Here is a 25,311-nt window from a genome sequence, read left to right as displayed (position 1 = left end):
TGGTAGCCTTGCTTAGGCCAGTGGTTCCCGTGGGGCCAGGAACCCCTGGGGGCCAAAAGTCTCATAAATATATAAACTATTAGAATTACCATATTTTGTCAATAAAGTTAAAGTTAATAGTATTTAATAGTTACATAAAAAAACGACCTGGACATCAAAAGCCATCACCTATAGCTTTTATTTCATTGGATTGCGACCCCTGGGTTGTTTACATTCTATTAATGACACAGCAATTGCAATAGTCAGATGCAGCAGACTGATTTTATGGCACAATGTTAAACTTTTACACTTTTATACACTCAAGTACATTTAAAAAAGGCCACAACTGAACGATGAGGATGATCTTTAAATCAAAAAATGATATGGTTGATAGACTGCTGCACTTTTTTTGTGTTGTCAATTTGCTCATGTTTATATAGTTTCTATCTGCGTGTTCACATTGTGTGCAATGTTTGTATTTATTACCAGCTCAAAGGATAATGGAGGTTGCAAATCAATGGAATTGGTATTTTGGGGATCTAACAGGCTAAACAGTTTGGGAACCCTTAACTTAGGCTAATCAACATTGTTTAAAACACACATACACAAATGATAATTAATGTTAATTAAAGACAAAAAAGACAATAAATGGCCTGAAGATGCTAATTCTGTTCCACAATTACGAGAACAATATAAATCAGATTTAAAGATGTTTGCCATTATAGGGAAGCAGACCCGAGTGAGTAATTTATTGTTGTCTGTTGGGAAGAGACTTCACATCTCTTGTATTAACACGTTTTTTGAGAGAGAGAAAAAACTAGGCTACATACATTTTTAATTAATAGAATTAAAATAAATTAAAGTGATAGTTCACCCAAAACGATAAATCACTCACCATTTACTCATCCTCAAGTGGTTATAAAACATATGAGTGTCTTTTTTCTGTTGAACACAAAATAAGGTGTTTTGAAGAAAGCTGAAGACCTGCTGTAAACTTGAAATTAGGAAAAACAAATACTGTGGAAGTCGATGCTACAGAATTTCAGTTTACGTTCTTTCTCTTCTTTAAAATATCTTCTTTTGTATTTAAAGAAAGAAAGAAAGAAACTCAAACTGATTTGGAACAAGTAAAGGGTGTGTAAATGGTGGCAGAATTAAAATGTTTGGTCTACTTTACAGCTTAATGCAGTGTAAGAGAAGTCACACACACCTAAAATTGTGAAGGGTACAAATGCAGGTTGCAGCACTTCTAACAGTGACTGACTGTACACAATTCTGACATAAATTTGATGACATAAAGGCAAGTTTTAAAAAAATGGTAATCGACCAAGTTGGCCATTATGCTCTTTCTAATAGTAGAGCCATGACACTTTTGTCTCCCAATAACAAGACAATAATAAGATCTCAAGTACAAACTGAACAACTTTTGTTTCACATACATTGATCAATGTACCCTGGAATAATTGTGTGCTGACCTATTGAATCGTCCATACCCTCAATAGGTAATGAACTACACATGTAAGACTGTCCAGCTTCCTTTCCATGACCTACATGACCCATGTTCACTTGAGGGCAGCTTATAATAGTGCACCTTTTTATTTCATTGATGACTTGGGTGTTGAGGGCATTATTATGCTTGTCTGCCATACTTCTTGGGTCAGGCTGCGTCGATGATTTCGAGGACATAATGCTCTTCCATTCAGCAGGTGCACAATAGCTCTGCTTACTTGAAGAAAGCATTTGTTCCTGTCCAATCTCTTCTGAGTCCCTGACACGAACTCTGAGATGTTTTCTGAATCTCTGTGGTCTTGGAAGATTCTCTTTCTGTATCCTTCCTGTCCCTTGTGAGTACTGAGACAACCTGCATTCAAGTAGTGATCTTGATTTAAAAAATAAATGAATTATAATGGTAAACCTTTATTCATATTAATCTCAACAATATTGTATTTTTAAGGATTAGAAAATTCTGTTATTAATATTCACCTGATTTCGTTTCAAATTCAAGACACTTTAATTCATCTTCACAAATTAAGAAATTTTAGCGGAAGTCTAAATGCTTCCTCATCCTCCATAGATGGCAAGGTCTTTGCTTGACTAAGATGAAGTCCAGAAAAATTTATTTAAAAGACGTGCAGTGATTCAATCAAGCTACAGTTAAAGTCAGAATTATTAGTCGGCCAGAATTTTAGCCCCCTATTTCTGTTTAACGGGGAAAAATTTTTTTTAACACATTACTAAACATAATAGTTTTAATAACTCATTTCTAGTAAAAATGGTTGTATTTTATCTTTATTTGCATGTTATTTAAAATGACATGATTCAGATGGCACGGCTTAAATATGAACAGTGTCCTGAGTCGTAGCTGGGCACCGCAGACAGCTGCTGACTTGCGGTGCTGGTGTGCGTACCCTGAAATAAACCTATGTTTACAATTCTAAATTGCATGGTGCTGCACTGGTGTGGCGCATCCGGTGTGTCACCCCCTTTGCGATAGTCTGGCTGCGGACAGTTACCACCCATTTTGGATCCTTGTTGGAACTCACACTGCTAGCAATCTGCGATTTATGTTTATTTGGCAAGCTAAATGCATTCTTTACTGTACAGGAGACACGAAGGAGATTGATTGTCAATGATCTACAGCCAATCAGGACGCAGAACACAATGCACTGTAAAAAAACAAAATAAAACAAGCATGTCAAATTGCACTAAAAATTTGTGAAATTGCAAGGCTGCAAAAGGTGAACCGCGTTATAGCGAGGGACCACTGTATTGGTATTTTTCTGAACGTCAGGATCCTTTCTGTCAATGGAGGATGATGCAGCTCTCAGATTTCCCCTAAAATATCTCCATTTGTGCTCTGAAAATAAACAAAGGTCTCAGGGAAACGACATGAGGGTGAGTAATTAATATAAAATAAATTTATTTCATTTTTGGATAAACTAACACCTTAATATTGACAAATGTACCTGTGAATGTGTTCCTTGTGTGATAACAATGAGCCATTACTCCCATCCAGGAATACTTTATGCTTCTTTTTGTGTAGCTGACTAGTCATATAGGTTCCGTCCACACACTATACAAACCAATGAATTACATGTTATGTTGACGTTGTAATTTATCTGTGGCCAATACCATTTATTGTATTAGCATACCTGTCAACCCTCCTGTTTTTGCTGGGATTCTCTTGTATTTTACCATTCTATCCTGCTATCATCCCATTTGATAATTTTTCTGTATTTCTCCCATATTTTTAATATTTCTAAGTGAAAGTACCATCAAAGAGCCGATCTCAAACGTAATTTAATTGCAAGAGCTGGTCAAGAGAATTATGCATTCGCATTAAAGCATCATAATTAATAAATAAACGGCCGCATTCACTCCCTTTCCAATAAAGCTATGCACCAACCATCACCATTACGCAACCTCTAAATCAGTCATGTAAATCAGCCTTAACTGTGCTGACTGTTGACAGTCAGTAAAGACATTGTTCCCAGATCAGCTTCTGTACACGTGATTTGAAGAGAAGCAAAAGTGGACACTTGGATTTGGATGTGTTTTTTAAACAAACTATACTTAATAATAAATAAAAATGTCTGTCATGGCGTGTTTTATTTTAAACACAAATAATTATTTCTTAAATGAGCATAAACAGTAACAAAAGTAATCGAATTATTTCATTAAAGATCTGTGGACTCTTAAAGGGAGACCTCTGTTATAAAAAAATAAATAAATAAATAAAAACAGTGGATCTAAATGAGAAATTTGCTGCTCTTCACTAAATGGATTTGGGAAACTATTTAAACTTTATTAAACTGGTCTAAATTATTAGATTAAGGAGTTTGGGGTCATATTTAGGGAGGTCTTCTAGGTAGCTTTGAGGTTTTTGGGGGGGTTGGGGCGTATCCTGTATTTTTACATCCCAATGTTGACAGGTATGTATTATTACATTAATAAACAAAAACATTAAAATAAAAAAACATTACAGCTGTACAAGTGAAAGTTACCTCAGAGTCTGAGCCATCATGAACATCAGAAAGTGAGATTGAGAAATTGCTCTGGATCTCAAAGAGATTCTCTTTTGCTGGCAGGTTGTCTGACATGGTGCAGAGATGAAATATCAACTCATCCATTAAATCTTCAAACTCTGCTAAGTAAAAGCTCTGTGGAATAAATAGCAGATTAATCATCCTGTTTTATTTAAATTACACAAACCATTTTTGTGAAATCTGTCCTAATGTTTACAGCGAGTGCTTACATTAGCATGGTCTTGATGATCAGTTGACTTGTGACTGGCCTTCTTAATAGTAAATAAAGCTTTGACATAAGATGTCAGCTCAAAGACAGAAAGTAAATCTTTCCTTTTCTTAGATTTATTTTTTGCTTGTTTCACAAAAATGGCAAGGGTGGCAATTAACTGAGGAAAAAAGAACAGAGTAATTGACATAAGTACAGTTAAATGTAGAGAATAGATATCAAACTCGATTCCTGGAGGGCCACAGCTCTGCACAGTTTTGCTCCAAACCTAATCAAACACACCTGATCCAACTGATCAAGATATTCAAGACTACTAGAGACTGTTAAGCAGGTGTGAGTTGTAGCTAAACTTTGCAGAGCTGTGGCCCTCCACGAATTGAGTTTGAGACCATTGATGGAGTGTTCATTTATGTTAGGATATTTCAAACATACCACAGCCTTCACTGGAATCATAGTGAAAAACACAAGTCCCCCAAAAAATGTTGGTGGAACGTGGCTTTGGAGATGAATGTCAATGATGTAAAGGAAACGAGTGAAGAGCAATCTAGTAAGACTTGTAAATGGGACCGAATGAAGGATCAAGTTGCAGAGATTGGAGAGGGCCAGTGCGATAATAACACCTGGTGCCTAAATAGAAATAAAGAAGAGCGATTTAATGGAAGTAGCCTTTGGTTACATCACTGGGGTGATCTGATTTTAACATATTGTGTTATGTAAATCGAGAGGCTACCAGTAACCAAATCAGGTTGGAGAAGATCAGTTTCCAAGTAACCACAGCTGCTGCCACTGTTTTGTTTAGCCGTAGTAAGTGCAGACATTTCAGGAGAAGCAAGTTCACAACAATGCCAAGGAGTGACTGGGAAAGCTGTAAATGATATATGGGTAGTTGACAAATAGGCAGCTTTTTTGTTACGGCTTTTTTTGTTATATTTGTTATAATTTTTGGAGAAAAAAAATTGTTATATGTTGTCTGATGTTTGAGAAAATATAACTATCAGTGACTTAAGCAATTCTTTGACAGTCTTTTAACCAAACTCTTTGTAAAAATGTCCTTTATGATGTGACATCGCAAAAATAAAGAAAAAAAAAACTCTTAATAATGTACAGTGTCAGAGGGATTTCTCTTCATTGTTGGACACTCCCAGCAAACAATTTTGTGTTTAGTAGACATCTAAATGTTGACAGCTTGGCTAAAACAAGGCTACACTTGGGCTGTCAGTGAAAATCTAACTAACATTTAAGAATAGTCCAAAACTAGACTAGTCGTCAAATAGATTAGACAGACTTTACATGTGTAGTCATTCTTTTCTGTTTAGTTGATGATTAGATTAGTTTTGGCTTATTCTTAGACGTCTATTAGATTTTTACTGACAGCCTAAATTTAGCCATGTTTTAGCCAAGACAACTGTTTAGACGTCTATTAGACATCTTTTAAAGACAAAAAAAGCTTGCTGGGTAATTATTATTATTTATTTGATATGTGAGTATCATGTTTTTCTCAGTGACTAACAAAAACTTAACAAAACTTAAAAATTGTATAGTGGTTCCAATTATTTTTTGACTGTGTTAAATCTTCTTAATTCTGTCTAAATTCTGAGACAAAAACTTAAGAGGTGCACATCATGGCCTTTCAGGCGGTTTCAGTTACATGTTCTTGAATGGGGTCCTTCAACCAAATAAAGTGTTTAGTAGAATTGCCCATGGACATGTTTCCCAGTGACAAAAGTTTCTACACTGTAAAAAATTATCTGAACAATTTGTCATGACAGCATGTTTTTTTAATTCATTGTAACTTATTAAACTATGTTAATCATGTTCTAACTTAATTATTAGTTATGCAAGCTGTTTTAAGTCAGTTTAACATAATATAGAGAGTCACACCTTAAGAGAGTCACACCATAGGACAGTTTAAAAATATAGTTTAAAAAATATTAGTTAATATTCTAAAAATATAAAGAACAGCAGTTCAGAGGGTCATGGAAGACTGTTTATCCATTTACTGCATTTTTAATAATGACAAGACTAATTATATTCTTATCTTGTTTGACAGTGAAAATGCAACATCACATCAACAACCCATATGTTCACATGGTATTCATCAGCAAACAGATAATAGCAAATAGCTCTAAATTTAATATGATGAAAGAAAGTCTGATCACATTTGTGATTCACTAGTCTACTTCCAAAATGAAATATAATTTTGATTGAAACATGATCATCTTGGTCCAAAGACATCTAAACAATACAAAATCAGGACAATGTGCTAAAAGATGCTAAAATAAGTAGACAGAAACCCTGTCCCTTAATCATAATCACAATGTTGTGCATTACAGGTCAAATCACATTTACAATTACAATGAGTAACACACCATTGTTTTTGGATATCTAATAAGTTCCAGTGCAAAAATGAACTTTATAAAAGCCTTTTATTTGTTTAGTATCCATTGGGATGGTGAAAAAATTGACAGTGTGAATGTTATATGAGCAAAAACTTAAAGACTAAAAATGCCAAGAGAACAAACTACAGTCTTCACTAATTCACTACAGCATTTTCTCATAGTGGGGTAGTACAATTACACAGCAAAGTTATTATAATTTTTGTTTAATTAAATTGTATTGTCCTTACCTGCTCACAAAAGAAGATTGAACTTAGATCAACAAGTAATTTAAAATCCTCCTTCTTCAGGAAATCAATCACCTCTGTTTTTAGCTGAAGTTTGTACATAGAACAAATATAAAGCAAGAGACTGCAGATGATAACCGTCACCTGTGTAAAACAAAGCATTAAAATAATGTAAAATACAGATTAAAGGTAGTATAGAAATTAATTATTAACTAATAGTATAATATTTAGAGTGTTATAAGTGTCTAATGTTACCTCTAGCCAGCTCCAAAGACTTCTCCAGTAAACCATGCACCCTCTTTGAGTCATAATATATATTTGCCAATACATATGAAACAGGATGAATACAAGGAAAAGATGCTATAAATAAAAATATGCAGAGGGGGGACTGTTAAAAAATATTCACAATAAAATATATTCACATATTTATATACATAAATAAATTAGTAAAAATCTGGTTCATTACTTTTTCCAAGTATCATTATTATTAAGCATTATGTAATCTGTGTTATAATTACAATCATTATAATATAATATAATATAATATAATAAAATATAATATAATATAATATAATATAATATAATATAATATAATATATATTCATTCATTTATTCATTTTCTTTTCGGCTTAGTCCCTTTATTAATCCGGGGTCGCCACAGAGGAATGAACCGCCAACTTATCCAGCAAGTTTTTACACAGCGGATGCCCTTCCAGCCGCAACCCATCTCTGGGAAACATCCACACACACATTCACACCCACACTCATACACTACGGACAATTTAGCCTACCCAATTCACCTGTACCACATGTCTTTGGACTGTGGGGGAAACCGGAGCACCCGGAGGAAACCCACGCGAACGCAGGGAGAAAATGCAAACTCCACACAGAAACGCCAACTGAGCCGAGGCTCGAACCAGCGTCCCAGCGACCTTCTTGCTGTGAGGTGACAGCACTACCTACTGCGCCACTGCTTCCCATAATATAATATAATATAATATAATATAATATAATATAATATAATATAATATAATATAATATAATATAATATAATATAATATAATATAATATAATATAATATAATTACACTTTATTTTAAAGAGATCTAAAATTGAAACATTATACACCCTCAAGTGGTTCTAAACCTTTATGTGTTTCTCTCTTCTGCATAAAAAAAAAAAAAAAACATTTTGAAGAAAGCCTACAGACTCCATTGGAAAAACAACAGGTTCTTCAAAACATCTTCGTTTGTGTTTAACAGAAGAAAGGAGCTCAAACAGGTTTGTAACAGTTAAAGGATGAGTAAATGACTGACTAAATGTTACTGTTTAAAACAAAAACAACTATACTGAACACTCTAAAAAATATTGCTTAGACCAAACAAAAAAAATCAACGCAACAGTTTGCATCAATATTTTCAAGTTACGGCAACATCTAACAAAATGAAGTTCAGACAGCAAACTTTATTATGTTAGCCAAATTACCTTTACCTCTTCAATCAGAGGTATTTTTACATAGCATAACCTCAATTTTTTAAGTTGAGTACTTAAAAAATTAAGTTGTTCCAACTAGCTTTTTTTATTAACATTTAAACAAAAACCAGTGTTATGTACTTAATTACCATAATTATACATGCTAGTTTTCAAGTTTAGAATCTCAAAAAAATTAAGTAGCTGAAATTAAATTTTTTGTTTGTTTTCATATTATTGTTAATTTACGTGCTTGTAAGAAATACATTTTTAAACAACAGCAATTTTAATTTCAGTAACTTTTTATTCATTTAGAAACACAGTTTTCAGTGTTTTATTTTAAATATTGCACTTCTCAAAGTTTACAAAACACAAATGTGTACTGTCTCACAAATTATAAACAAACTGACCCGTCAGCTTTGCCTTCAAAAATGTGCATGCATGCATAGCTATGCCATCACAATGAATTCCAACAAAACAAGAGTTATAGGCATTGATACACTTAAAGCTAACTATTAACTTATAAATTGTACATTTTACAAACTACTTGTTATTAGCTAACCTTAATTGTAAAACATGTAACATTTGTATTATTATAAACAAACATATGTAAATGCCACCATTCATATAAACAGTATGAAATAAAAAGATCAGCATGTGGACTTCAAAATACAAAACAATATAGTTGCAACATAAAGAGCAAAATGTACTTTGAAATAAGTAGAGGCTTCAGAAAATGCTGTTCTTGACACGCATTACTTTTGCACTGGGCTTCAGTCCATCAAGTTCAAGAAACAGCTTCTGAAACACTTAACAAGTATATTTAAGCTCCTTGGGGTAGCTCAGATTCAGAGCATATATTATGCCCGTTAGCAGAGCACAACACCTTGAGTTATCCATTCCAATCAGGATTCTGATTCCCTCAACAATGATTGTTCCCGTCTTGTGGTTTAATTCCATAGTTGACAGATCACCAATGATTCTTGTGTATTCTTGTAAAGCAAGATAAAAAAAAAATAGATTAGCATGATAGAGATAATTAAATTTATAATTACTTCAGCTTTTTATTTTACTTACATTTGATTTCAGCTAATCTCTGGAAACTTTGTTTTATTTTATCCCTTACATGGTCATGCACCCAGCTACTCAATCATAAGAATAATTCGTTTCACAATTTAATTTAAATGGAAAAGTGAAACGCAACAGTCATACCCATTTTACAAATCTTTCTCATTATTGTCAACATCTGTTTATTGAACTAAATAGTACATTGTTATTATAACACAGAGCTAGGTAAAACCAGTGTGTGTGGACAATGTAATATACCTACACATTAAACTAAAAGAGAGCAGTCATTGAGCATATATTTTGTCTTGTATGTTTCCACTGTCAAGGGAAGATTTAATTTTAATTTTAAAACATTGTAATACTCACAGCAAACTCCTTAAAAAGATCCTCTTCTTTCTCTCCAAGATAGACAACAAGACAGTGAATGGCTACTTCTCTCCATACTTCAACTGCATTGTTCTGTTTAATTAGAAAAATATATATCAAGATAAAGTACCTACAGTAAATGAATATAGTTTTATCTGAACAAACAACTGATGGCAACCTAACAATTTAACACAAATCTAAACTATTCTAGTGTGTACAAATTATTTACAATACCTCAAGAAGCATATCCTTAATCCTTCTGATTCTTTCCCCTTTAGCTCCTCTCCTGGATGAGGCCAGGTCCATTAGTTTTGGGTGCGTTTGTCAAGTTTGGCCATAAATGTGGATTCAAGACCTACAGTGGTTATCCTCTTGAATTCTTCATTTATCTGTAGAAAAAATAGAATAATTAAATAATGGAATAATTGTATACAATGTGTAACACAACAAATAACATGTAATATGTTATTGTTATAAGAAGTTTTTAGCATAAATAACTTGAAGATGATTTTCTTGCAAAATTGTGAAACTAGACTAAAAATAAAACTAAACTTACCTGTGTTGCACCTGATAATGCAGGCCAGCGCTCCAAGATATCCCTTTTTTCTTGCCCATTTTATCTGCAACAACTTGAAAATTGTTTATTTGTGTTACTTCATGCAAAAGGTTTACATTAGACAGATTTGTGGACTGTAAGATGGGCTTTACAACCCAAGCAGGACTGTAAAATACCTTTGATGATGGGTCCAGATGCTGATCGAGATATAAAATTTAACTTATTAACAACCTCTTCTATACCTCTATCTATACACCGTAAGATACATTAAAAGTGCTCTCCCGTTTTAGAAACAACAAAGCCATTTTTTTTCTATGCAGTTTGGCAGGACTGTCACATCATTATTGTCATCTTGACCTTCATCAGACAGCTCCCCACTTTGACCTTCCACATCACTGTGTTGATCTGCATTGAATGAACATACATACCTTTTTATTATGTCTGCCTTGAAGTCATGCAATGAGTGAGGAGTATGTTTCGGCTTCTGTGGGAAGCAAATGTACCATAAATGTTAGTTCTGAAATTGCAGTTCTGAAATACACAGATGATAGTTTCGTGTTTTTTTTTTTTTTATTTCTATGGAAATTGTCATGGCATAGCAACAAGGACAAGTAAAATAAAAACTTTCTGCAAATCTGGAGGTTATCTAAGTTTGATGTCTTGATAAATGTGATCTAAGGCTGCCCCATGTTCTGAAAAAACACAAACAATCTTGACAGAGGCATGGAAATGGTTGCCCACAATTACCATGGTGTAGTCTGTAATGTTTTAGCAAAACTATTTATGTTGATGTTTCAAATTTACACATTTTGCACCCCCAACCTATTTTATATACAAGCCTACTTATATCTAAAATACAGATCAGCCTAGAAAGTTGTAATACAGTTGCATGAACTTTGTATGAAAATCTTAGCAATCAGTAGATAAATGTAATATTTTCCATAAGAGCAGGAGGAATAAAATACAAATTTCAGGTTGGATAACAACTGTGAGCAAGCTCCAGAATATATATTTCTGCTAGGGTAACTAACATAAAACATGCAGGATAAAGCAATACTATATATGAAAAAAGCATCCACTATATAAACTTCGTTATTTTGACATATATACTAAATTGCCTTTCTGGCTTACCGTATGTGTTTTTACTTTCTTATCTACTATTTTCTAGTCAAAAAACACTGCCAACATCAACTATAATTTACCAGGAGTAGCCAACACTAATGGAATGTAGAATATTGATTTGGAAATGAAATAAAACCCAGATATCTCACCTTAAAGTATCCTTTGTGCCAAATGGTCTGCTTAAAACTTGTCCGGACATGCCTCTTGATCGTTCAGTATGGGAGGAGCTTTGAAATCCAGAACTCCATTGGTGTGGAAAAATTGAGTTATCAACGCAATTTTTTGGGGTTGTTATAAGTTAAATATTGTTTTAAACTAATTGACAGATATATTTATCTTTAAATTACCCTCTTTTTTAAGTTGATGTAATTATCAATATTTTCCTGTTGTGTAAACTTAATAAAATTACTCTGGCAATTTAAAAGTTTTAATATAATCAGCAATATAGAATTTTTAAGTTACAACAATGTATTAAACTCTGTAGTGGTAACAGATCGCTTGAGTTATTTTTTAGAGTGAAGGTGACAAAAATAATAAATAGATTTCCAATACTCTATATTTAACAAAATACTAAAATATTTTTGAAGCTCAAATGACCTTTGGAGATCTTTTTTGAAGTTCTTAAATGGAGTATACTTTAAAGAGAGTGTATTTTATTGTGCACATTAAAAAGCTAATTTGTTGATTCTAATAAGATACTCACCTCACAGATCATAACACTGTAGTCGAGGGCTGTTGGGAAATAGTAGAGTCTAGTGGACTGTACACTTGCTGAGGGCAACAGAGCTCCTGTAGATGTTTTCTCTACTAGGATAGTGACTGATGTGAAGAGGTTACTGGGCCCGTTGTACAGGACAAACTGGAGAATCACAATTTGGGTGAATGGAGTCATCCAGCCAGTCTCCAAAAGCCTTTTAACAGACGTAAATGCGTTCAACCTATTTAGGCAATACAACAGATATTATGCAATCAAATTATATATAACAAACAATCTTCACATGTAAAATAATTAATTAGCAGGTACCTTGTTTTTCCCAGACTCACATACACTCTTTCTCCCTTGTAACATCCAAGTTTACCACAAAATGGAGCAAGTTTCTTTGTCGCAGACTGGTTATCAAAGCAATTATTTTTGTCGTTGCTCAACAAATTCAAGATCTGTTCAAAGAGAGAAAAAAAGTTTTGAATAATGAACTCACATGTTTACCAAAGCTGCTTATTTATTTGAGCAAAAGTACAATAAACGCAGTAATTTGTTAAAATATTATTGAAATATTTGTTATAGATATGGTGTCTTTATCCTTCTCAAATCATTTTAAAATTTGGCTGCTAGAATTGGTTTTTCCTTAGTTATTATAAGTTGTTATCGGAGCTCAGTTAGTTGCAATGCTCTTTTTACAATCGTAAATAGTATAGTAAATACAGCTTAACTGTTTAAAAATTTTTAAACCAATATTTTTATTAGGATTCTTTGATAAATTGAAACAAAAACACAAGTTAAACAGAAACACACTTTTATAAAATATTAAATAACTTCACAATCACATCTGGTTCATTTAAAGCAATCTTGCTGAATTAAAAGTAAATGTTCATAAAATATGAAACAGCAAACCATTTAGAAAAATGGTTCCCAAGCAAGAAATCAGCACATTACAATTATTTTGGAAGAAATGTGTGACATAAACACTTGGTTAATATAATAAAGACAATCAATTATTAATTAATAAAGCTTCACTAAACATAAACATCAATCTTAGTTAGTCCCGAAGATGTCCAATGTATCTGTTTTGTTGTCACATGAAAGCATTTATTCTTTCCCCCTGTGAAACAGTGATGGTGAAATACCTGGCATGAGGAGTTATGTGTGCTCTTGATCTTTGTAATGACTGGACTTCCAATAAGAGAGAAAGCAGCTCCTGTCTGTTAAAGCAACACACATAGTAAACAGTATTTCCACTTTATTGTGTTTTAAATACTAACAGATGTCAAATATATCATTAAATGTACATCATGTTCTTGTCTTTCATCCTGGTTGTCAGCATTATTGTATAGTTTCTCCAGCAAAGAGGTTGTTGTCCAGTTCCACCAATCATCATGTTTTTGGATGGAGTGAAATGAATTTTGCAGGCTTCTGTTAATATGAAACAATTGTTAACACTTGCAGTAATTAAATATTTTCAAGTTTTGTGTTAATTGGGATTGTCTCTTGTACATACTTTGTGAAATGAGTTTTGATAGCCTGGTTCAAACGGTACTTTGAATCACTGTCAGACTTTCCATAGGCCACAAATATAATCATCCACAGCATGATGAGGTGTAGCATCAAATCCCTGTTGAAAAAAAAGTCATTCTAAGTGCCAAAGATACATACTAGACAATTATATCTAAAAATATATTAAAATGCACTCCTAAAGGGTGATGATTGGGACAACAAAATTGACATTTATTTGTGTGCCTGTGAATGATTTTTTAGACTAAAAACGATTGAATTTTCAGATATTTATTTAGTTTTTTCATTCATAGTACTGATTTTCAGATGTTTTATTAAAGTGCAAGTGAATTCAAAATGTACAACATTTATTCTGCTAGAGCACATTGTTATTCTTTAGATGAACAATTAATCTGAACAAGTTAGTTTACTGAAAAAAAACGGTTTGCTTTGGTAATCTTCAATCAAAGTCTGACCATCTGATATCTCATTTGTAGTAGTGGTTCTTCTCTGAGGACATCAGTTTGACAGCTTCAATCATAATAGTTTTATATACGTCCCTTTTTATGCTATGAGATTATGCTAAAAGCAAGCCCTTTCTTCCACTTAATATTCTGTTTCAGTTGGAAATACATCAGCATACCGAAATAAAAGTCTCAGCAACTTCCAGTTCATGCAGTTATGGTTATTTATTACTAGTCAATTAAAGACAATTATTTTTTTAGCTTGTATAAACATAAAAAGACACTCAAAAACATGGAAAGCAGCAATATTAATTTTTGCAGAACTACACCGAATGCTGTTTTTACTAAGACCAAGACTATGAACATTATGAGAAAATTAGCAGATTTGCTTTTTACATTTTTTGCCTTTTGATTATAGACTACAATGTTTAATCCATGCTGGCTAATGCACTTCAACAATACATCATGATAAAGGTCAGTAGGCAGTTTGATAATAACATATTCAACCTATAAACAGCTTTACTTTTGTTTACTATCACTTTTTGACCTTATTTTGCACTTTGGTGGATGCATATATTGTAGGAGACCTCCAAAACAAAAACAGAAACAGAAAAATATGGCCACTTTAATGTCTGTGTGAAAACAAAAGTTTATCCACTGAAATATGTGCAAAAGAAAGCCTTGCCTCCCACTCAGTATTCTGTTTCAGTTGGGTGTACAATAACATACTGAAATAAAAGAAACATCTGGTTTACACAGACTTTGAGAGTAAATCTGATCAAAAAGTAATACCTTGTAGTTTTATATAAGAGTGTTTGTTTCTTGATCTGGCCTCTCACAAGCTTCAAATCTTTTGAATTTGGTGGACGCACTAAGCGCAAAAATCTGGCTCTCTGACGGTCAGCAAGCACCTGCTCAACATAGTTACAAAGGCATTATAATCATAATTATATCTACAATTCCTTTGAAAAGATGTATCAATGCATATTTACCATTTCAAAATGTGTGCTTCTCTCTGTGAACTGCTGGCATTTACTACCAAAGACATCAGATTTTTGGCCTCTGTGTCTCAATAACTCAAAGACAGGCTCTGTTACACTCAGACTGTGGAACCAGTCAGATCTTTTTCGATGTTTTAGAGAAACTGTGATTGCAGTTATAAGAATCTGTAACAGGATGTAAAATTATCAGGATTTAATTTATATTGATCATTAAAAGCTCCAGTGATGAGATTGTTGGTCAAATATTAGAATAAAACCATATACAGCTATTCTCAGTGAGGGATCAAGATGATTTACCATCGCTGGATGCAAAACAAAACCACCGCAGATGAGAGAAAAGAAGACAGAATGAGCCCACAGTTGAGTCTCTGTTTTGTTAAACCTGGAGTGTATAAAATTTTAATTAATTTGCATATGTTTGGGAAACAAATATTGTGCACAAAGACACAATATTCAAGTCTCAACAAAGCATCTTACTAACAAATATCACCCACTTTAGTCCGAGACTACCCGTGATGGTAACACATGTAAGACAGAGGGACACGCAGAGGGTCCAGCCCAGATAACGACACCAGGCACCAAGACTTTGAATTGTTCCATCACAAAACTGCTGGTTCTTCAAGACCTCTGAAAGTGACAATTAAAAGTTTTATTACCATTAGGGTGTTTTATTTTATTTTGTTTTATTTTATTTTGTTTTATTTTATTTTATTTTATTTTATTTTATTTTATTTTATTTTATTTTATTTTATTTTTTTATTAATTATTTATTTTATATATTTATTTATTTGTTTGTTTGTTTGTTTTATTTTGTTTTATTTAGTTCATTCATTCATTCATTCGTTCATTGTTTTATTTTATTTTATTTAGTTTTATTTTATTGTATTTTTTGTATTTATTTTAATGTCTCATGATACTTTAGAATCATCATTCGGATAAGCTGATTTTGTGCTCAATAAATATTTTGCATTATTATTTTCATTGTTTATCACAATTAAAACAGTTATTTTGTTTAAGTTTGAAGACAAAGATATCACATTTTTCATGATTATTTGATTATCTAAAGGTTTAAAAGAACAACAATTACATTATTTATTTATTAATAAATAGTTTTGTAGCAATTTGTATCTCAATACCAAGTTAAAAAAAATGTAATAATTAAAATTAAATAAAAAGTTATCTTTTCCCAGAGATGGGTTGCGGCTGGAAGGGCATTCGCTGCATAAAAAATGTGCTGGGTAAGTTGATGGTTCATTCCGCTGTGGTGACCCCGGATTAATAAAGGGACTTAGCCAAAAAAGAAAAGGAATGAATGAATGAAAAATGTTATATTATAATTATATTTAAGAGAAAAAACATACTTGCTATAAACATGATTATATATTTTTTTAAACTATCACATTTATTTTATCTCATGAATTACAAACCTGCTGAGAAGTGTGATTTGCAATTAGACTTTTTCCATTTGCGTTTGCCATGTGATCTCTTATTAACATCAGAAATGGAGTCATCCACAATCTCTAAGATGGTGTCCGTGTTGTCTTGCAGTTTTGACGCAGACACTGAATCTGAGGTTATGCAGTCCTGCGGGATACACACAACAAAATGTCTTTAAAGGGTCACGAAACACCAAAACACATTTTTAGAGCTGTTGACAGTCGTATATGTGTCCTACACTGCTAAAAACACTATTAGGACACCTATATTTCACTAAAAAGTGTAAATTGGTTGTTTTTGCGTTATTTCAAGCAAATTCGTACTTCCTGTTTGAAACGAATTTTTGAAGCTGCGTCACGGCCATGACATAATAGCGTTGTATTCCAGCGTGCAGACTGGACGTCTGTGCCAGAGTGAGTCTTATTACGTCTTACAGTGTGTTGCATTAATGCATGAGTAAGGCTTGGTTCAAACCAATCAGCGCGCTCTATTGTGCAACTTCATTAATATTCATTAGTGTCATCGTGTTTACGCCACGTTGTGTTGCCAAAACAAGCGTGAAGTGTTGCTTTTATAGTTTGCTGCCATTAAGTTTCGTTTTCATTTTCTCTCTGTGAGAGCTCAGCTGGATCACGTGTGGATTAACAGTGTACGCGACGCTCGACAACAATAACTTACGTGTCTAAGGAGGAACATTGTTTACCTGAGAGCTGTTCTCATCTGCAAACGCTGAAATCCGGATTCGCTTGTAACGTTAGTCTCCTCTTCATAAAGACGCGGCTCTAGTTGCTGGTGATTGTCCTGTCTCTACAGATTTGGTAAGTGAGCGACCAGTGCTCTTTGTTTTTTCAGTTTGTTCGTATCGAATTAAGTTAACTATTGCACTGAGTGCAAACATAGCACCGCATTTTGTGACCGGAATAACACACGCGGCTTTCTGACGCTACCTGCAGTATGCATCTAAGTTTCAGGGAAATGCAGAGTTTTTTTTCTCATTCGCCGTGCGGTATCAAACATTGCATGAAAAATACACGCTTAGAGCAGATCCTCGAATCAAATATCTCGTTTGTCGCGAGGGGCATGAATGAATTCCCTGAATGAAAGAGCCAAACTGCAGTTAAAGTCCAACATTTAATAATTTGGCAAATAATTCGACTACAGATGTCCATGTAGGTTAAACACCATCACTTTCTCATGTGTGTGTATTTTGACTGAAACTCGCGCGCGCCCAAATAGACACTCCCACACCATCCCACTTTAGTTCCTCCGACACTCCCCACTAAACAGAGCTGGACACGCCCACTTTTCTGACTTTTTCCAAAGTAGAGGTGTGAAAACACCCTGCTGAAACGAGGGGGTTTCATGGCCCTTTAAGGTATAGTTCACCTAAAAATTAACATTCTGTCATCACCTTCTCTCTTTTCACTTGTCAAAAACCTGTTTGAGGTTATTTATTTCCTGTTCAACACAAAAGAAGGCATTTTGAAAAATCTTAGAAATCAGTAACCACTGAATTACATATTTGTTTTTTCTATGGGTGTTGTTTCTTACATTATTCAAAATATCTTCTTTTGTGTTCAACAGATAAAAAGAAACTCATGAAAGTTAGGAAACAATTGAGAGTGAATAAATACAGTAATTCAATTTTTTTAAGGGAATTTTTTTAGTAAAGTAGACTAAAATTATTTAAACATAAATCATAAAAATATATGGAGTAAATCTAGGGCCATATATACTTTAAAAAAATACTATAGACAAGGAGGCGGAGTCAACTTGAGCGTTTAGGCAGGCCCTCTGTTGACTAAAAAGCAAATCAAAATAAGCATTGCAATTGACTACAGGGGTTTTGTAAAGGCAGTGCTATGAAAACTTTTTGCAAATATATATAGTCTTTTTTTTAAATTACACATTTTTATTTATTTATTTATTTATTTATTTATTTATTTATTTTGTACTGCTTGCTGATTTGCAATTCTTTTTTTTTTGTTAACAAATTTTTTTATTTCTAAAAAATTTATTTTCTCTTTGCAATTTTTAGAAATTTGCATTTATTTATTTATTTTTTGTTGTTGTTGCTCAAAACTTTCATTTTTGTTTGCAAAACTATTTTATTTTGCATTTATACAGTCCTATATTGACTCCATAATACACCATTTCACCTCTACATTATACCTTATATTCTTTTTTACATGAGCATGAAACTGAATTCCAGGACAGACACGATTCAGATGCACGATTATTCATCAGAAATGCATTGTGGTGCTCTGTAAAAAAGAACCAAAATTATTTTCAATAACACAGGATGAGAACTAAAGGTAAATGATATAAAAGCATACCTTCTACAGAGCAGACATCAGACACTTTGAGTTTATACTGCTCTCCAGACACACTACTGGACTTGGTCTAAAACGAAATCAAGGAAAATCAATAAACACTGCCCTTTACTTATATTGGCATTCTTGGTAAATATATGACCCTGTGGCAGAAAACCAGTCAAAAGTGTCTTCTAATTTTTATTTGAGATTTGTACTTTATCTAAAAATTTAACAGGTTAGGTTGGGTTACATTATTTATACCCGAAGGTAGATTTGGTTTGCAGTTAAGAGTCCCTATTTCATAAAAGTGCCACACAAAAAAAAACTCACATAGTGACAATAACAACTGGACATGAAGACACTCTCTTCCAAATAAATAAAATAAACTATAAAATAAAACAAAAAAAAATAAGGGTGTCACGGTGGCACATTGGGTAGCACGATCACCTCATAGCAAGAAGGTTGCTGGTTATTCGAGCTCCGGCTGGGTCAGTTGGCATTTCTGTGTGGAGTTTGCATGTTCTCCCCGTGTTCACTTGGGTTTCTTCAAGGTGCTCCGATTTCCCTCACAGTCTAAAGACATGCGGTACAGGTGAATTAAATAAACTAAATTGGCTATAGTGTATGAATGCAAGTGTGCATGGGTGTTTCCCAGTGTTGGGTTGCAGCTGAAAGGGTATCTGCTACGTAAAACATATGCTGGATAAGTTGGCGGTTCATTCCGCTGTGGCGATCCCTGATTAATAAAGGGACTAAGCTGAAGGAAAATGAATGAATGAATAAAGAATAAAAATAATAATAATCTCTTAAAGTGTCCACCCCTGTCCCCCAAATAAATGTTTAAAACAATTCATAAAATGTAAAAAATACAGTGTATAAAGTATACATAAGTCAGAAATACCTCTGCTTTAGTCTATGCCTTATTTGAATGTCTAATAGGTATGAGAAAAGATAGAAGTAAAATGTCTTTATTCTTTAACCTTTTGATATTTCGCTCAAAATATTACCAAAAGAAAAACATCTCAGCATCACTGAGAACAAACAACTACAAGCACAAAGTTGTTAAATATATGTGTGAATTTGGGAAGTATGGTAAAATGTATGGTAAAAAAGTATGGTAAAATGTCAAAAAAATTGATAAACATTTCCAAATCACGGCAAAAGAGGACATGTGCTTGTCTTTATCACCAATAGGAGGTTCAAGAAGCCAAAAAAATCCCCAAGAACCACAGCAGGAAGCATTTTTGGGTCATTGATATCAAAAAAAATTATATTTTTTCATTCATTCATTCATTCATTCAGTTGATGCCCTTCCATCTACTGGGAAACATCAATACACAGTCATTCACACTCATACACTACGGCTAATTTAGCTTATGCAAAATCCAGAGGAAACCCACGCGAACATGGGGAGAACATACAAACTCCAGACAGAAATGCCAACTGACCCAGTCAAGACTTGTACCAGAGACCTTCATGCTGTGAGGCGACAGTGCTAACCACTGAACCACCGTGTCAACCTAAATGATTTTTTGTAACTTTTTAAAGCTTCTATAGGCTCTAGTCTTCGACAGGTAGTTGTTGTTTTTTTTGTTAATATTCTGAGCAAGAGATTAAGCAATAAATACATTTTTGTCACCTCCTTCTTGCTCATATTTACCGATGGTACCAATATTATGGAGGAAAGAACAAAAAAGACCTAAATCATACATCACATATACTAATAGTCTAAATGAATGCATCCAGTAGCTCCAATATGTAACTCTGTGGCAGACCGTTTCAGGCAGTCTGGGATTTCTGACCTTGCTGACACGAAACACCAGAGACACCAAACCCCCCGCCGGCATCACAGCCAGAGCACTGCACACGCCTGTTAACATGCTGACCGCCGGAACATCAATGAGTCCTGTCTCTGCAAAACACTGCCCAGTGGTGCACAGTGGAAAACAAAAGATACGATTCAATAAAGTGTAAACGAATCAAACAACATCACACACATGTTGACGCAGTGTTTGTTGACATGTATTGATTTCTGTGTTGAACACCTGTTCTTCCAAAAGATTTATGAGCAGCGTGTTGACACACATGTAGCCCTGCAGGAGCAGCAGACACACACTCAAACGCTGGGTGTGTGTGTGAGAGCTGGAAGATGGACGGCTGTACACGGAAAACCATGGGTGAAAGTCCTCCAGATATTCTGTCAGCTTCAAATATAGAAGCTTTTGCAAACACAAACAAACACACAAAATACAGTTTGTTGAGAAGCTTTAGCAAATACACACACACACTCAACAAAACTTGATTGTTGATCATATATTCAATATATATAGCATTCTAGAATATATTTGAAAAAAAGGATTGGAAAATTAATAAGACTTTAGTTTTATTGCTGCATTTCGTACATTTTTCTTTACATTTTTAAGTAAATGATAATAATACCAATAATAAAGTTGCATTTAATTGGAAAATACAGTAAAACAATTACTGTTATAATAGTAATTGTAAATACTATTACAATTAATATTGTATATTTTAATATATTTTATATTGTAATTTATACCTGTGATATGGGAGAGCAGGGACAAAAGTAGGGACGAAAGTAACAAAAAATTTATTTTCTCAAAGCCCTGAAAACATTTGCTTTCCACTCTATAACAGCACATTCAGCATGCAACTCTTGATGGAGCTGCCAAATATCACCTGATTTCTGGACCGTGTCCCACGTTTAGGTCTGAACTTCAGTTTTAAGTGGAAAAACTAAATGATTGTAGCAGTTATTATCTTTCTCATTATTACAAATTGTGTTTCTCTTTTCATACATCACGGTAATGATCAATCTACATGTTATTTAGTGCAATAACACATCCTTAAGTTTGCATTGTCTAGGTTTTTCAGTTTAAATCTATTTTAAAGGGCAAGGCTTCCTGCAGGGACAAAAGTAACCCTGTTATTTATGTCTCACTCCTAATAGCCGAACCTTATTTTTCACTTCCACATTAGAGTTTTCAGTTTTTCGATTTATATGTTTTATAACATTATTGCATTTTGCATTACATTGTTAAACATTGTAAAAAATTGTAACGCATTGCATTGTCTGATTGCTTTTGAAACATTTGATGGAGCTGAAATTTAAAATGAAAATGCAGTTTAATCTTTTTTTTTTTTTGCACAAAAAAAGGACAAAATATGGTTGTAGTTAACATCAACAGTATACTTAAAATAAACAAGATTGGAAAGTAATTCCCGGTTTTAAAAAATATCCATACACCAGACACTTGAAAATATAACAAAACACAACCCGACAAAAAAAAGGTCATTAAAATCTATTTTTTATTACTTATAATTAGATAAGCTTAATTCAAACACTGACAAACTTAGGAAAGAGTGGAAGAAGGAGCTTAATACAGACATATCAGATAAGTCATGGGAAGATTATCTTTCCAAAATTCATGATTGTTCTATCAACCTGAGACACAAACTGATTCAGTTTAAAGTTATCCACAGACTTCATTTTTCAAAAGTAAAATTACATAAGATTTTTTTTAAATGTATCCTTGTTGTGAAATAAATGTAAACACTTTGAAGGTACATTGACTCACTGATTCTGGTCATACCATAAAATTAGTTCAATTTGGCAGGACGATTTTAATTGTATACCTGAAGTAAATGATTGATCTGTCATCAAAGCCAAAATTTGGCATTTTGGAGACACCTCAGAAATAGGATAAATATATATCACAGACAGTATCTTTGTGTATGATATTAGCAAAGAAAATAGTTGTACAAAATTGGAAGTCAGATTACGTGCCTGTCTTTGAAACCTGGAGTAGGAGCTTAGGTTATGTGTTGCCCATGGAAGAAATGCGATATGGGATGGCAAACAAACTAAACAGATTTTTTAAAATCAGGAACCCAATTATGTTTTATATCAGTAATGCTGACTTGTAACTCTTTATAGGTGGGATTATGTAGAGTTGTAGAGCCTACAGATTTCTTTGTATTATTTATTTTTTATATTTAATTAAAATTTTTCTCACTTATGCTTTCTGGATGATACTGTATTATGTTGTGTCCGACTGTCTGTGTACTGTGAAATGTTCTTTGTACTTTTTTCTTTTTGCTTGTTCTGTGTATGTTATTGTCTATTTTCTCATGCTAAAAACAATAAAAATATATTTTTTTTAAATTAAAATAAACAAGATTAAGCAAGTAAACTTAGCAAATATTGTTGTGCTACTTTTGTCCGTAACAGGGTAAAAAGTATCAGTGCACAATTTATGTTTAAAATGAAATTATTTTGAGGCTGCTCTACATTTGATAGACCCCCCTTATGAGTTAGTACCACAGCACAAATATATTTCTGTCTAAAACATTTTCTTTCAAAAATAGGTTTTTATAAAAGCTTTTGTCCCCGCTCTCCCCTACCAGTTGATTAAAATAACATCTTAACACCAGTTGATTAAAATAACATTAGCAACAGCCATTTTTGTTCTTATACTGTAAATGTTTAACTTGGTTCACCAGCTGCCTTGAAAATGTGAGTCAACTCAACTTATTATTTTTCAACTTAAGATGTTGAGTTTCACAATATGTTATATGTTTAACTAAAACTCAACATCTTAAGTTGAAACAGAGAATCTCTCTAAGTTAAGCTGACTCACATTTTCAAGGCAAGAAGGTTTGGAAGTTTAACAAAGTGAAATGTTTTACAGATGAATGGAGTGACTGCTTTTTCCAACATTCTGCATTCAGAGTTGTTTTGCGTTCAACAGAAGAAAGAAATGTATTTCAGTTTAGAACCATATGAGTAAATTGAGACTGAATTTTCATTATTGGGTGTACTATCCCTTTAGCTGTACATCACCTGTTTAAATGTTAGTCCCCCTTCTGAAGCAACCAGGTTCCTCTCCACTCTTCCATCTCCCTCATCAACTGCAAGCCAACACTGGCCAAGAAAGAACCAGCAGGAGCCCTGCACCAGATCTTTTACCACCACATGGCTTAAATACCAGCTGGGAGATGAACCTCCATTATCATGCCAGAGGTGCACCTTCCACACTTGACCTAGACTCTCTGGAGAGCTGAATAATACAGGATAAATCATGGCATATTAGACAAAGTTACAGTGCTCAGCATATATTTGTACACCCCTCACAAATATCTTTTAAATTAAGATTTTCAATAGGAAGATATACAATATCATATTTGTGCATATAGATTAGATTAGTCAGTACTGAAGCCAAATATGGAGCTTATCTAACAAAATAACTTGCGATAATGGTCCAAAAACTAGTAAACCCAAATTTATATGTTATAAAAAAAAAATCAAATACAAATTTCAAAAATTAGGAAAAATCAAGAGAAGCAAAAAAAAAAATGACATTTGTTTTTAAAATTTTGAAGTTTGTATATTTGTGATATTTAGCTTTAATTGCATTATCTTTCAATTTCTAAATATTATTTTAATACATATATCTGTTTAATAAATCTGCTTTGGTTAAATGCACCAAAATACACTGCCTATATTCACTGAGAAATGAAAACAAATATTCATTTTCAAAATGGTGTGTAATCAATTATGCTGAGCACTGTATATTGGAGCTTTATTTTCTTTCTTCTCTTGAAAACTAAAGAAAATGAAAGATAAAATGTTGGGATGCAGCTCTCATTGACTTCAACAGATTTTTTTGTTCCCTTTATGGATGTCAATGGCTGGTGGTTTCCAAAATTCTTGAGGGTATCTTGTTTTGTGTTCAACAGAAGAAAGAAACTCAAGCAGGTTTGGATTGGAACAATTTGAGATGAACAAATGATGACAGAATTTTCAGTTTTGGGTGAACTGTTCCTTTAAACCAGAGACGTCCAAACTAGGGTCTGCAGGCCAAAGTTGGCCCATTCTAACCTTTGATTTGGCCCACCATCCCATTTGAGAAGAGATGGAGAATGATAGGGTGGTGGTTGGAGTGAATATCTTCATCATTTTTAATTTAATGTAACCTTTTGTTAGTTTTGTAAGCAAAGGCAGGTGGCAGCTTAGTGTATTCACTCCATAGTGTTATTAATGGAATTGTTTATGTTTTTACTGTAATTAATCCATTATACTTTTATTCAAATATACTGCATTAGTTATAAAAATACTCATGGAAACTTTGGTGTAATATAGTTTGGTATATTCACGCTCGGCCTACAGCTCTCAATCAGGATTGGTTTTTGGTCCTTCATAAGAAAACGTTTGGGCAACCCTAAACAGTTTAATTGATGGTTGACTGTAATGTATCAAAACACTAAATGTGCAAAACGAGCTTTTACCTGAGAATAAAAGTATTCCTTGAGTTGTTTGTGAAGAGTCTGGAGTCAGAGCTGCTGACTTCCCTGGTCTGGGAGACACCTTCATCTCCATGCAGGACAATGTAAACCTGACAATAACAAATGCAGAGACAACAGTCTA

At 33.4% G+C, this 25,311-nt stretch overlaps 1 protein-coding gene across 2 annotated transcripts in view; it reads right to left on the bottom strand.

Annotated features, from left to right (window-relative positions):
• Positions 1-160: 160 nt before the first annotated feature.
• Positions 161-25,311, bottom strand: part of pkd1l1 (polycystin 1 like 1, transient receptor potential channel interacting) — a 53,350-nt gene continuing 28,199 nt past the window's right edge. Inside the window, exons 31-54 of one of the 2 annotated variants that reach the window (XM_073940623.1) lie at positions 25,173-25,279; positions 23,728-23,944; positions 20,909-21,082; positions 20,666-20,785; positions 18,885-18,951; positions 18,721-18,812; positions 16,539-16,695; positions 15,606-15,738; positions 15,409-15,493; positions 15,103-15,276; positions 14,903-15,021; positions 13,654-13,767; positions 13,445-13,568; positions 13,283-13,357; positions 12,462-12,595; positions 12,141-12,375; positions 7,112-7,216; positions 6,860-7,000; positions 4,964-5,098; positions 4,666-4,860; positions 4,235-4,393; positions 3,984-4,139; positions 2,946-3,052; positions 161-1,858 (exon numbers count right to left, since the gene is read on the bottom strand). In XM_073940623.1, coding sequence (XP_073796724.1) covers positions 1,411-1,858; positions 2,946-3,052; positions 3,984-4,139; positions 4,235-4,393; positions 4,666-4,860; positions 4,964-5,098; positions 6,860-7,000; positions 7,112-7,216; positions 12,141-12,375; positions 12,462-12,595; positions 13,283-13,357; positions 13,445-13,568; positions 13,654-13,767; positions 14,903-15,021; positions 15,103-15,276; positions 15,409-15,493; positions 15,606-15,738; positions 16,539-16,695; positions 18,721-18,812; positions 18,885-18,951; positions 20,666-20,785; positions 20,909-21,082; positions 23,728-23,944; positions 25,173-25,279 — 3,573 coding nt within the window. In that variant the 3' untranslated portion in view covers positions 161-1,410. Of the gene's footprint in view, positions 1,859-2,252; positions 2,837-2,945; positions 3,053-3,983; positions 4,140-4,234; positions 4,394-4,665; positions 4,861-4,963; positions 5,099-6,859; positions 7,001-7,111; positions 7,217-12,140; positions 12,376-12,461; positions 12,596-13,282; positions 13,358-13,444; positions 13,569-13,653; positions 13,768-14,902; positions 15,022-15,102; positions 15,277-15,408; positions 15,494-15,605; positions 15,739-16,538; positions 16,696-18,720; positions 18,813-18,884; positions 18,952-20,665; positions 20,786-20,908; positions 21,083-23,727; positions 23,945-25,172; positions 25,280-25,311 lie in introns of those variants that run through there. The other variant, XM_073940624.1, reaches the window with a different exon arrangement.

The sequence above is a fragment of the Danio rerio genome, chromosome 24, assembly GCF_049306965.1.
Source record: "Danio rerio strain Tuebingen ecotype United States chromosome 24, GRCz12tu, whole genome shotgun sequence".
Taxonomy (NCBI): Eukaryota; Metazoa; Chordata; class Actinopteri; order Cypriniformes; family Danionidae; genus Danio; species Danio rerio.
This window is presented reverse-complemented; position numbering and strand designations above follow the sequence as displayed.